This window comes from Microtus oregoni, unplaced genomic scaffold (assembly GCF_018167655.1).
Source record: "Microtus oregoni isolate MIOR12 unplaced genomic scaffold, Mior012 000013F_ref0000133, whole genome shotgun sequence".
In the NCBI taxonomy this organism is placed as follows: Eukaryota; Metazoa; Chordata; class Mammalia; order Rodentia; family Cricetidae; genus Microtus; species Microtus oregoni.
The window spans coordinates 24,033,894-24,048,101 of NW_024543072.1; the positions used below are offsets into that span (position 1 = coordinate 24,033,894).

General features: G+C 42.8%; 1 protein-coding gene across 1 annotated transcript in view; it reads left to right on the forward strand.

The window, feature by feature from the left end:
- LOC121455385 (cadherin-related family member 3-like) overlaps nucleotides 1-14,208 on the forward strand; it is a 91,333-nt gene that overhangs the window by 44,135 nt on the left and 32,990 nt on the right. The window contains exons 6-9 of the mRNA XM_041663046.1: nucleotides 1,478-1,572; nucleotides 7,480-7,587; nucleotides 8,318-8,514; nucleotides 10,265-10,442. Coding sequence (XP_041518980.1) covers nucleotides 1,478-1,572; nucleotides 7,480-7,587; nucleotides 8,318-8,514; nucleotides 10,265-10,442 — 578 coding nt within the window. The remainder of the gene's footprint in view (nucleotides 1-1,477; nucleotides 1,573-7,479; nucleotides 7,588-8,317; nucleotides 8,515-10,264; nucleotides 10,443-14,208) is intronic.

The following is a 14,208-nucleotide window of genomic DNA, read 5'->3' on the forward strand; positions in this document are numbered from 1 at the left end:
CCATTTCTATAAGGGCATTTTTTACATGTTGTTTAAGGGACTCTATTATCTTCATAAAGTCGATTTTTTCCATTTCTTCTGTGTTAGGTTGTTCAAATACTTCTGTTGTAAGATCATTGGGTTCTGATGTTTTCATGTTGTTTTTTGGATTATTGGGAGAATTCTTGCCTTGGCGCCTGCCCATCTCCTCCTATTGATCCTATCCAATGGGACCTTTAAAAACCGGATCAGGTTTCCCTGCTGGCCAAGGGCTCCGCTTACAAAATGCCCTCACTCTCTTTCGTGGTTCCTGCTGCAGGCCAAGAACCCTCTCACCCCTCTGAAGGATCTTCAGGACAGGACCAGGCTCCCCTTGTGCCAGTGACCTGGCCAACCAAAGGCCTACCTCTTTGATTCGATTGTAGTAGGGCGATCTGCTCTCCTTATTGCACGCCTGTTCCCGCCGCTTGGGTCTGCCTCTGCGCTGGTCCCCGAAAGCCTCTTCCTGTATGCGGTGTTGCTCCGCCGCGTCTGGCCGCCGCCGCTCCGCCTCTGTGCGTCTGGCCGCCGCCGCTCCGCCTCTGTGCGTCTGGCCGCCGCCGCTCCGCCTCTGTGCGTCTGGATATTAAGCTTCTTGTGGGCTTTTTTCTTCTGGCTTTTTCTCAAAGTTGATTTTCACCTGTATTAGAACCCTGGCCTCACCTGCTCTGTTGGGGGTGGGGTCAGGAACGTGTCTTAGGGATGCTGGTCAAGGCAAGACTCTGGAATTTTCCAAGCCTTGGATTTCTTGTTTGTGCAATGGGATAAAATCAACACCAATGACCTAGGATGCTGAGACTCCAGTGTTAATGCACTTGGAACTCTGAACAAAATGGCTGAAGGGGAGATGAGGTCAAAATTCAGTAGGCTATGGGAATCTTGATAACACTGTACCTGAACAGGCAGAATCTAATGAGTGGGTGCTGAGGATGTCTGCTTTCCTTCTTCTCATAGCTCCTTGATTCTTCCCAGACCCTAAAGCCAGTGCATCCCATCCACACAGACCATCTCTGTGTTCATTCAACACTTGGCGTGGGTTTCCCGAGGGAACTCCCTTTTCTTGACTTTTAGCTTTGAGTAGGGTGTTATAAGAAATACTCAGGTAATATGTAGAATGCAGAAACCAGAAAGTTTGTTTGTTTGTTTTTTCCTTAGTTTTTAAGAACATGTTGTCTGATTGGAAGTCAGTTGAATAAAGTACAGTTCTATCATCATCATTATCATCAAAATCATCATCTCATAATCATTATCATCATCACCATCATCATCAGTAGCAGCAGCCAACTGTTGCTGCTGCCGCCAACACTTTCTGAGCATCTAATGCATGGGGCTCGTGGTTGATGAGCCACACAGAGTACATGGAGTGTGGAGGCTTAGCTCTCAGAGGCTGAGGAACCTCGCCAGGCAATCAGTTGTGTCTCTGCAATGCTTTGTTTTCTCTTTTTTGTTCAACAAACAGTACTTCATTTCCCCGGAGAGCTCAGGCTTCACCATCGACAGCACCGGGGCAATTTCCACAGCAACGGCTTTGGATTTTGAGAGGGACATGAGAAGGTAACGCTGTTCCGGGCTTTCTTTGGAAATGCTGGTCCTTTGGCTTGTAGTTCCTCTCCTGAGAAAAAAATCTCCCTGTCTGATCTTCACATACTTTTCACATGAAGTTGCTCTTGATACTGTCTCAAAAACAAAATTGGCACTCACCAATAATTGTACCATTGCTACTTTGGATATCTGTGGGGACCCTCTCGGTGTCACCTGCGTGTGTCACAGTGAAGCACGAAGACGATTTTGGTAGTTTTATTTGTACTCTGCCATGGAAGTCAGCAGTTCACCTCTCCGGGTGCTTGTAATGTGGAGCGGCCTTCTGTTCTTGAGAAGTTAGCACTCGGCCACTTGGTTATTTCCTCTGCATCAGCTAAGTGGGTTACTGCTGGTTCAAGGTAGCATTTTTATTTTTATAATGGTTTAATGCCTACCCCCCTTCAGTTATATATTTTGCATCAAAGTGCTTCCCAGGAAAGCGGAGTGGACTCTGAAGGCATTCCAGTTACCTTTCTCCTGCCTTTCTTAAGTGATTCTTTGGGACGATGAAAGTTGAGAATGGAAAATATCCTGAGCTGCTTCCTGGACAGCAAAGGCACAGCTAAGTCTAGCTGCCCACAAGTCAAACATCACGTCCTGCGGAAGGAGACTCGGGTCCCGCGGAAGGAGACTCAGGTCCCACAGAAGGAGAATCTGGTCCACAAATGCATCATCACGATGAGCATCAGTCTCGGAGCTGGGGGTGAAGCTCAGCTGGTAGAACATTTCCCTAGCATTATTGGTACTTGAATTTTGATTTCCCCAGCACTGCATCAACCAGATTATGGCTCTACACATTTTTGGTTTTTTGAGACAGGGTTTCTCTGTCTAGCTTCAGGGACTGTCCTGTGTTGACTGAGTTTCCTGTCCTACCCAGTCCTGCAGTCATTCACTCCCAAAAAAACCACACAGAGGGCTATATTAATTATAAACTGATTGGCCTATTAGCTAAGGCCTCTTATTAACTCTTATAATTTACATTAGCCCATAATACTTGTCTGTGTTAGCCACATGGCTTGGTACCTTTTTTGGTGAGATAGTCACATCTTGCTTCCTATGTGTCTGGGTGACAACTGCAGACTGAACTTTCCTCTTCCCAGAATTCTGTTCTCATTGCCTCGCCTCCGCTTCCTGCCTGGTTACTGATCAAACAGCATTTTATTAAACAAGTACAAGAAACAAATCTTTACAGGGTAAAACTATTGTCCCACAGCAGTCCTAGAACTTGCCCTATAGACCAGGCTGGCCTTGAACTCACAGAGATCTGCCTGCCTCTGCCTCCAAGGTGTGAGCCATCATCACCCGGCCTACCCTAGATATTTTTCTTTATTTTCCATATTTTAAAATTGATTTTATTGAGCTATAAATTTTTCCCTCCTCCCCTCTCTTCCTCTTCCCTCCCCTTCAACCATCTCTCGTGGTCCCCATATTCCCAAGTTACTCAGGAGACCTTGTCTTTTTCTACTTCCCATGTAGATTAGATCCATGTATGTCTCTCTTATTGTCCTCATTGTTGTCCAGGTTCTCTAGGATTGTGAATTGTAGGCTGGTTTTCTTTGCTTTATCTCTAAAAGCCACTTATGAGTGAGTACATGTGATTATTGTTTTTCTGGGACTGGGTTAACTCACTCAATTGATGTTTTCTAGCACTATCCATTTGCCTGCAATTTTCAATATGTCATTATTTTTTTCTGCTGTGTAGTACTCCATTGTGTAAATGTACCAAATTATCCTTATCCATTCTTCAGTCGAGGGGGATTTGTTTCCAGGTTTTAGCTATGACAAACAATGCTGCTATAAACATAGTTGAGCACATGTCCTTGTGTCACAATTGAGCATCCTTTTGGTATATACTTAAAAGTGATATTGCTGGGTCTTGAGGAAGGTTTCTTAATTTTCTGAGAAATCACCACGCTGAAATTCAAAGGGGTTGTACCAATTTCCACTCCCACCAGCAATGCATGACTATTCCCTTTGCCCCACATCCTCTCCAGCATAAGTTGTCATCAGTGTTTTTGATCTTGGTCATTCTTTCCAATGTAAGATGGAATCTCAGAGTTGTTTTGATTTGCATTTCTCTAATGGCTAAGGATGTTGAACATTTTCTTAAGTGTCTTTCAGCCATTTTAGATTCCTCTGTTGAGAGTTCTCTGTTTAGGTCTGTACTCCATTTTTTTTTCAAATTGGACTATTTGTTCTTTTGATGACCAATGTCTTGAGTTCTTTGTATATTTGGAGGTCAACCCTCTGTCCAATGTGGGGTTGGTGAAGATCTTTTCCCATTCTGTAGGCTGTCGTTTTGTCTTGTTGACCATGTCTTTTGCTTTACAGAAGCTTTTCAGTTTCGGGAGGTCCCATTTATTAGTTGTTTCTCTCAGTGTCTGTTGATGGAGGAAGGTCATTGGTTAAGTAATAAGGAAACTGCTTGGCCTCATAGGTTAAAACATAGGTGGAAGGAGTAAACAGAACAGAATGCTAGGAGGAAGAGGAAGTGAGCTCAGAGGCCATGCTCCCCTCTCCCGGGCAGACGCGATCGATGAAGCTCTGACCCAGGATAGACATAGGCAAGAATCTTCCCGGTAAGTGCACCTAGGGGTGCTACACACATTATTAGAAATGGGATAGTCCAGGTGGGAGAGTTAGCAGAGAAGAGGCTAGATATAATAGGCCAAGCAGTGTTTAAGTGAATACAATTTGTGTGTTGTTATTTTGGGTAAAGCTAGCCGGTGGCTGCGGGACCTGAGTGGTGGAATGCAACCCGCAGCTCCTACTACAGTCTGTGCTGCTGGGGTTTTATTTAGGAAGTGGTCTCTTGTGCCAATGCGTTCAAGTGTATTTTCCACTTTCTCGTCTATAAGGTTCAGTGTGGCTGGCTTTATGTTGTGGTCTTTGATCCATTTGGACATGAGTTTTGTGCATAGTGATAGATATGGATCTATTTTTATTCTTCTACATGTTGATATTCATTTGTTAAATATGCTTTCTTTTTTCCATTTTATATTTTTTGCTTCTTTGTCAAAAATCAGGTGTCCGTATGTGTGTGGATTAATATCTGGGTCTTTGATTTGGTTCCCTTGGTCCTCCTGTCTGTTTTTATGTCAGTACCATGCTGTTTTAAGTACTGTAGCTCTGTAGTAAAGTTTGAAGTCAGAGATTGTGATGCCTCCAGAAGTTTCTTTATTGTACAGCACTGTTTGGGCTATCCTGGGTTTTTTGCTTTTCCATATAAAGTTAAGTAGAGTTCTTTTTAGGTCTGTGAAGAATTTTGCTTGGCATTTCATTGAATCTGTAGATTGCTTTTCGTAAGATTTTACTATGTTAATTCTACTTACCCTAGAGCATGGGAGCTACCATAGATATGTTTAAGTCTTAAGATTTGTTGACAAATGTAAATTAAATTTTGGGAAAGGAATATTTTTCTGGGCAAGTGAAAAGGAAAGCTTTCTTTTTCTTTCTTTCTTTTTTAATTTCTGAAAGCAGGGGAACTGAGAGTAGAAAATTGAATCTGATTGCAGACCGAGAGCATTAATGGCTGTTTGGCCAAGATGACCATCTATTCCCATCTCTGGTGGTCATACCCTTCTTTCTTCCCTCCCTTCCTTTCCCTTTCCTCCCTTCATGTCTCTCTCCTTCCACTCATCCTTCCTCCCTTCCTTTCCTGGATACAGATTTGCTTGTGTTCTTGAGTTGATCTTTACTGAAATAAGGGAAATTTTAGATAAAAATTGATTTTTTAAAACAATTTTCTCTCTCTCTTTTTAATTTTTGTTTTGTGGATGTGTGTGGAGGGTGGCAGGGCACATAAACTGTGGTGCACTTGGGGAAGTCTGAGCACAACCTTTGAAGTTACTTCTCCCCTTCTATCCTTGCTTGAGTTCTAGGGGTCAAGCTCAGGCAGAGGGAAGCAATTTACCTGCAGGGCCATCTAACTAGCACTAATTTAACTTTCTAATAGTTAATTTTTAAAATATAAAAATTCAAAATTCCTTTCTTGAAAGGAGGTATCGGGCTATGAAATCACTTGTTTGAGTCCTTCTGAAAGTATTTGGACCTACATTGGAGCACCGGACTGAGCTCCCAATGTCCCAATAAGGAGCAGAAGGAGGGAGAACATGAGCAAAGAAGTCAGGACCACAAGGGGTGCACCTACCCACGGAGACAGTGGGGCTGATCTATTGGGAGCTCACCAAGGCCAGCTGGACTGTGACTGAAAAAGCATGGGATAAAACAGGACTCTCTGAATATGGCAGACAATGAGGGCTGCTGAGAAGCCAAGGACAATGGCACTGGGTTTTGATCCTACTTCATGTTCTGGCTTTGTGGGAGCCTAGCCAGTTTGGATGTTCACCTTCCTAGATATGGACGGAGCGGGGAGGACCTAGGACTTTCCACAGGGCAGGGAACCCTGACTGCTCTTCAGACTGGAGAGGGAGGGGGAGAGAAGTGGGGGGAAGGGGAGAGGAGTGGGAGGAGGGGGAGGGAAATGGGAGGCTGGGAGGAGGCGGAAATTTTTTTTTCAATAAAAAAATAAAAAATTAAAAAAAATAGTCACATAAAAAAAAAAGAAAGTGTTTGGAAGGATCATCGTGGCCTTCACTCTCTGTCACCATCTAGACAGGCCAAAACAACCCAGGATTTGAGTTAGAGTACTGTGGGTATTGCCCATACCATCATTCCCATTATCGTAGGCAAGCCTTCTCAGAATTATTATTCTTTTGAGACAGGGTCTCACTGTGTATCCTCGGCAGGTCTGGGACTCCCTATGTAGAACAGACTGATCTTTAACTCAGAGAGATCACCCTGCCTCTGCCTCCCAAGTGCTGAATCTAAGGACATGTACTGCCATTCTTGGCTAGAATTATTATTTTTTAAATGTGTTGATTTGCTTAGGTAGATTATTAGCTTTTTCCAATACTTTTTTTCATAAGCTATCAACTTCTTGAAAGAGAAATTAAGGAATTGGGAAGTGGTTACACATTGGTATGGAGAAACAGAGAGGGAATTTTGGTGTCAGTTTTGCTATATTTAAAGGTAAAATAGATTTTTTTTTTTTATCTGAAGAAGAAAGTAACTCTTTGAATTTGCTTGGAACTAGAGTTTGTTGGGATCAAATCTGAAAGCACTGGGAAAGTCAGGAGACATGACCGCAAGGGGTCACAGTCTGGGGATGAGAATGTTCATCATTAATAATGAAAATTTCATTTTCTAATTTCATTAGTCATCCCTCAAACCTCCGCATGTATCTGGGAAATAAAAACTCGTTAACCACGTAGCAATCCTAATGTTTCTTATGGTGACTAATTTGTTTGGAAGGCTTCTTCCTTTTCTATCTGTGTGTTTAAGTCCCCCTGTAGACTTGAACACTCTCTCCTCCTGCCTGGAGATGTTATCCTGGATGGCAGGATGATGTGTCCCCCACCACACTGGGGTACTCCTAACCCTTTAACCTCGGCATCTGTTAGTCTTTAATAGAATTCAGTATTTAAAGGGTACAAATCCATAACTATGAATGATCCTATTTGTTACAAAAACTCTAAAAATTTCTATAGCCCCACCCCCAGACATTTATAGGAAATAACAAATCTTTTTTTTTTTTTTAAAAAAAAAACAGACTTCATGCATTTGTGTGTCATGCTAATATCTGCCAGTACTTGGCAAATGTCTTAAAAGCTAAGGCCTCTTCGGTCAGGTGATTGGACCCATTTCTTTCTTTCCAAAGTGTTAGCCACTTCCAACCGCTAAAACATCTGGTCTGAATGGCATCTCAAGCAAAGGAATCAATGGTTGTAGCTGGCCAGTTCAGCCTGCTAGGTTCTGCGTCTCTGGAGGCCTGCTATTTTTCAAGTCTTAACCATCTTTTTTTTGTGGCTGTGCCTTTAGTTTTTCCCTGGTTATTAAAGTGGTTGATCCTGGAGGACTGTTTGCTACTGGGAATCTGAAGATTTTCCTCATCAATGTCAACAATAAGGACCCCACTCTTGCCTGTAGGTAAGGAAAGACAGCACATTATTTGATCTGACCTTGAAAACATCGTTCCCTCCTTCCTTCTTTTCCTTCTTTTTAACTGAGAAAGAAAATAAGCAAGCGTTGTACAAACAACCACATAAGACACAAGAGTCTAAGAAAAGGCTTACTTAGAAACTAAAAGCAAAAATAGTTTTAAAGTATAAACTATATTGAAATTGCAATAAAATAAGGGGTTATTCATGCAGTACATCCTTAATCCCTGACTTTCTGGCTTAGCTCTTATTTCTCTCAAGGGAGATTCTAGTCAATGTTGTAGCTAGTGAGTCTACAAAAGCATGTTGAGTGTTAGCTGCTCTATGAAGATGGTGGCGCGTGCTCGAAGGGTAAGAACACAGTAACCGTGCACACAGGGTCTAGAGCAAAAGAAGTCTGTGTCCTAACCCTCTCTTAGCCACCTTCTGAAAGTTACTTCACTTCTTCAATTCTCAGTTTTCACGTCTATAAAATGGAGACAAACATGGTAGTTACTTCCCAGGGAAGCCCCTGTTGGGAAGAATGAGTAGCCCACGATAAGCCTTAGGGCTTTAGGTAATCTGGAGCTAAGATCAGGAAGAGGTTTAGATACTTGTGGATAAATATGATTTCCATCATGCCCCACTCTCTCCAGTCTGCCCCTCCCCCCTTTACCAACACAGGTATGGAAATGACAGCTGGTGGGTACCATGCTAAGAACATTTCCTTTTGAAACAAGCTTATTTAGTGTTGAAAATGGGGTCTGGAGTGTCACCTCCACCAACTCAACTCTGCATCATAACGTCAACATCACGCTGGATGAAGAAATCCCAGTAGGGACGACGATTGCCGTGTGCCAGGCTGCTGATGAAGATAACTTGGGCGGTTTAACCTTTGGACTGGAGGCAGTGGATGCCTATTTCTCAGTAGACAAAGGTAGGTTGAGAACTCTGCTGCCCTAAGTAATGTATACCCATCCTCCACACACCCAGTTTCTCGAGGGAAGGTAGAAAGACTAAAACCCCACCAGGAAACATCCCTTGGACGGTTTGGAAATGTCCACTGAATGGTTCTGCAGGGCTAGCATCCCACTGACTCCTCTGCTAATCCATGTCTCTTCACGCCTGTTATGAATTTATTAACTCTATAGTTTATGTGCCCTTTAGCAGGTATCCTTAGACCCAACTCAGCTCCACTCTACTTCAGGGCCAAATGTTTGTGAGGGAGAAGCTGGTTTGACTGGTTAGAGCTAATCTTTTATTCTTTGTCCATTCAGTCTTGGTGGTGGGAGGCAAATTTTGTTGTGTTTAGAGTTGCTGAGTGGAGGACAGTGCTGGGTTATCTTTAGCACAAATGCAGGTCACCGTTGAAGCAAATGTGGTCATTGTTCGACACATAGCAGCTCCGTGCAGTAAGGTTGATTCCAGCCTTCAGGATCTGTGCTTTGCTTGGGGGGTTACTTGGGATCTGACAGCTTCAACTTCCCTTTCTCTCTCACAAGTCCCAGGCTGGACTTGGAGAAAGTCTGCACTCAGGGCCTGGTGTAGAAAGTTTCCAGATGTTTTCTCTGCCAGTATGATCTACTCTGGCTCCTGGAATTCCTCAGTGATGTGAAGCTCTTGGGCCAATGGCAGTGGCTGTCTTAATGATGCTCTTTTATTGAGAGCGTTTTTTTTTTTTTCTGGGCCTCTTTCCCATGTCACATTGCCCTGGATTGCTTCTCAAATAACCTGCTTACACTCATGTTCTCATCCCCAATTCTTCCTGGCCTCTTCTTTGGGGTGCTTCTTTCCCAGTTAACTGCTAAGCATCTTCATAGAGCACCCAGTGATGCTTTTTTCAAGACTCAGATTGGGTGCAAAATTCTCTATTTGCTTTCTGCACTTGAAAGTTGGTCAGTGCTTCTTAGCTTATCACCAAGGTCTTGTTTCTCTGGCCCTTGCCTTGTTCTCAACCACCCACAGCGCCCTCCCCAAGCATCTCCTATGCCACCCAGATTCTTTCTTCTTTTTCCTCTTGCTGTGAGCCATCAGGTAGACCGTCTGCCTTGAGACTGCTCCCTTGTGTTTTCTAAGCACCTGACCGTTAGATATTATTATCTGTAAAAATCACATTATAGCGCCCATTTCCATAGTAACATCATTTGAACTTTTTGTCTTTCTGCGCGTGTCGAGGGCTGTCTCCCAGCTTTGAATATAAATTCCATAAATATGGAGATTCTATGTCATCATGTTGAATACGGTAGCTGCCACACTTCATGCTGCATAGATGACACTCAGAAAATGTTTGTTGGATTTAAGTGATGGTTAAGTGAGAGAAAGCCATGTTCTGGTGGGGTTTTCAGGATTATTTTAGATCATTCTCTGGTGGAAATCGGCTCCCATCTCCTGATATTTTCTTCTGCTACATAACCTTCAAGGCCTAGAAGAAGGGTTTCTTCTAGAGCGCCTTCTCTATTCTCTTAAGCCAAACAATTTTGTTATCCTATCCATTAGCATCATATGATTAATAGTGCATCTCAGTGATAAATAATTTAACAGTATTGTGCACTTTGAGTCAGCTCCTTAATTCTGTTGGACAGGGCATACTTTTTGCTTTATTATTTTTTTTTGTGTAGACATGTAATGAAGTAATTTTGAAAATGACAATCTAGCCCATTCTGAGCAAGACTGTTGCTTCGTTACAGAGAAAGGGACCGTGGTGACGACCACCCGTCTCGATGTGGAGAAAACTGGCTTTGCACATGCTCTGTCCTTCTCCATTAAGGCATGCGACAGTGACCAGAGGTGTGCAACCATTCTGGTGACTACCTATGTTCACGGCATTAACGACAATTCGCCTTTCTGTGATCAGTATCTGATTAGGTAAGCAAGAACTCAGAGTGGGCCCAGAAAAAACAAGGACTGTTGGATTTATTGGCTGGCTCTGACATTCGGTCGTCATCAAGTTAAATGTTGGTTGCTCAGAAACAGTCCTCGCGAATGGCCTGCTGTTTCTGTTCATGACCGAAAGCCGAGTTTCTGAGATCTGCAGGTGGGGTCTGAGATCAAAGTGACTCTACTCCTGGCTTTGTAAATGGATTACTAATAGAACTCCTTGAAGAATGGTTGTGAGGAATTAATGGGCTAATTTCTGGTACTGCTTCCGCACAGTGCTGAGCGATGCTATCTTATAATGGTTCTTTTTATACATCTGTTAGCTTTACCAGAAACCCTCCTTACTCAGTGGAGTAAGTTTCTGGTTAAAGATGTCATTCCTGAGGTGAGAGCATGTCTCATTAAAATGCTTGCCTTGCAAGCACAGGAAGCTGGGTTCAGTGTCCGCAACACACATAAAAATGTGAGGTGTGGTAACAAGCTCTTGTATGCTCAGCACTGGGGAAGTGGAAACAGGCAGGTCCTTCAGGCCCGCTCACTGGCCAGGCAGCCTGGTTTACTCAGTAAGTTCCAGACCAGCAAGAGACTCCATCAAAAAAAAAAATCAAAACAACAAAAAACCAAACAAAATGGTAGGCAGTCCCTGTGGAATACTACCCGAGCTTGTCCTCTGGCCTTCATGCATGAACACACATGTGCATACACATGAATCCACACACCCACATACACATGCACATAGCGTTTGTCCTTGGCTTAAAGAATGTAACATTTTTCCTCCATCATGCATTGCGTACCTTTCTAAGTGGGAGTATGGTGGATCTCCATATTCAAATCTCTCTAAATGGAAGCAAAAATGATCCGATGGGGTAGGCAAAGGCTTGCGGTGAAGTAGTTCATGAGGTTTGATGCCAAGCAAGTGGTGAAAACATTTTGAGATGTAGAATTCCTGGATTTTGATATGTGCATAAAGGTTTATATTGCTGCCTGTGTAACTATTCTGTTCTTTTTTCTCCCCTCACTCCCTGCCATCTGCCTGAGAAACCACCTTTTCTGTCTATACCACTATCCCTCTCCTTTCTTAGGACCTGCTGCCTCTCTTGCCTCCCTCTCAATTCATGAGCTGTTGCTGAAGGAGGCCGCTTGTTGGTTCCTGGCTGCTAGGTAGCTCAGACCCAAAATAATCACACAGAAACCATATTATTTAAATCACCGCTTGGCCCATTAGCTCTAGCTTCTTATTGGCTAACTCTTACATCTTAATTTAACCCATCTCCATTAATCTGTGCATCACCACGAGGTTGTGGCCTACCAGCAAAGCTTCAGCATGTCTATCTCTGGCAGCGGCTCTATGGCTTCTCCCTGACTCTGCCTCCTTTCTCCCAGCAGTTTAGTTTTCCCACCTAGCTAAGTTCTGCCCTGCTATAGGTCCAAAGCAGTTTCTTTATTCACTAATGGTAATCACAACATACAGAGGGGAATCCCACGTCAACCTATACCTACACTCACTCTCTCATTTAAGAATTAGAAACTAGAAGCTTCAAAAGAGAGAATTTGTCTTTCTGAGACTGGGTTACCTCACTTAGTTTAATAATATTCATATTAATCTATTTCCTGAAATTTATGTAATTTTATTTACAGCTGAATAAAATTCCCTCGTGCATATGTGTGTCCCACATTTTTATTGTTCATTCATTAGTTGATGGACATTGATGCCACTTTCATTTCTAACTATTGTGATGAGTGCTATTATAAATCTGGATGTGTTGGTGGAGGCTAATGCTTCATTCCTGGCTGCCCAGACTCAAAATAACCACACAGAAGTTGTATTCATTATAACACTGCTTGGCCAATGACTCTAACATATTCCTAGCAATCTCTTACATCTTAAATTAACCCATTCCTATTATTTTATATTTTACCAGGAGACTCATGACCTGCTGGTAGGGTTTCAGCTGGCAGCTCATGTCTTTCTCCTCTAGCAACTACATGGCACCTCATTGACTCCGCCTATTCCCTCCTCCTCTCTCTGCTTAGAACTCCCACCTTGCTCTATTCTGCTAAACCACTGGCCGAAACAGCTTTATTCATTAACCAATAAAGGCAAAACAGAGAAGGACTTCCCACACCATGGATGTGCAAGTAACTCTGTGGTAGGATATAGAGATCGTCGAGTGTGTGCTCAGAGGTGGTGTGACTGGGTCACAGGAGCTTCTATGCTTATTTACATGGTAACTATACCAGTTTGCACTCCCAGCAGCAGTGAACAGTGAGTCCCCTTACCCATATTCTTCCCAGCATGTGTTATCATTGTTTTCCTTGGATACAGCCTTCTCAAAATAGTTTTCACTTTCATTTCCCTGGTGGACAAGGCTTCTAACAGCTTATAAGAAATATACATCAGCTATTTGTGTTTCTTCTGTTGAGAACCATCAGTTCAACTCATTAGCCTATGTCCTGATTGGCAAAAATTTTTGCACTATTGTTTCAGGGTTATATTCTAGATATAGCCTCCTGTGTGATGCATCTCCTGCCATGTAGGCTGTTTGCTTTGCTGATGGTTTCCTTTGCCATGCAGAGGATTTTTAATTTCCTGTAAAACCCCTTTGACACATCCTGTTCTATTGGGGTCAGGCTTAGAAAGCTCTTGTATGAGCCTCTGTAAGTCTCTTTATATATGGGAAACTGTGCCCTTGTTTCTTAAACATATTCCTGACAAGCTAATGAAAGATAAAACCTAGTCTTACTTCCTGTCCCACGCAGTCTTGTTGGGGCCCCAGTTATAATTCTCCAGTAGAGCTAACAGCAGTATCCAACATTTCATTGTTAGAAAGAACAAATACAAATACAGCCTGTGTTTGGAATCTATTTGGTACAGAAATTTGCCAATATTTTCTCCTTCTGCTAGTTCCTATTTATTCTCCCAGGAAGATCATAGTTAATTAACCAAGCCCTACTCTAGGCTGTCATCTGTTGTAGCTCTGCTCTGCTTGTTTGCTGTAATGGGGCTCTATCTTATCAGGGTCATAGAACAAAAATTTGTAAAGCAACATTGAAAATTTTAAACAACTAAAAAAAAGATCGGAGAGAAAAATGCCAAAGACATGATCTTAAGTCCTTGCTGCCATGTTTTAGGAGACAGGGGAGTATCCTAATTAAAGGGAACTAGTGATTGGCTGTGGATATCTGCACCTGCTTCCATTAGTTACTGGATGTAGGCTCTATGATCACAATAGGGTAGTCACCTATCTGAGGACAGGGGAAGGCCAGTTCAGGCACCCTCTTCGCTATTGCTAGGAGTCTTAGCTGGGGTCGTCCTGGGGACAGAATAGGAGGAGAGGAGGGAGGGGGAATGATGTTTGGTATGTTAAATGAATAAACAAACAAATAAACAAACAAACAAACAAATAAATAAAATTAAAAAGGAAAGAACTAAATCAGCCATTGCATAATAAGTAGTATTTAGAAGCTGAAGACTGATCACCTGGGGTAGTGAAATCCAAAGTGGGTGGATGCATAGAAAGGTGAGACAATCTACTGTGGTTATAGGATGGCTAGGACCCTCGGTCCCTTTCGTCACATGTATTTGTTCCTTTCTTATAGCTTTGAGAAATGCCCAGCAGAGCAACTGAAGGGGGAAAAGATGAATTGGGGCTCACAGTTCAAATGCATCATGACAAGGAAGGCATAGACGGGCTCTACAGTCCATGGGAAGGAAAGCATGTGGCCTGTGCTGTTCACATGTGGACAGGGAAGC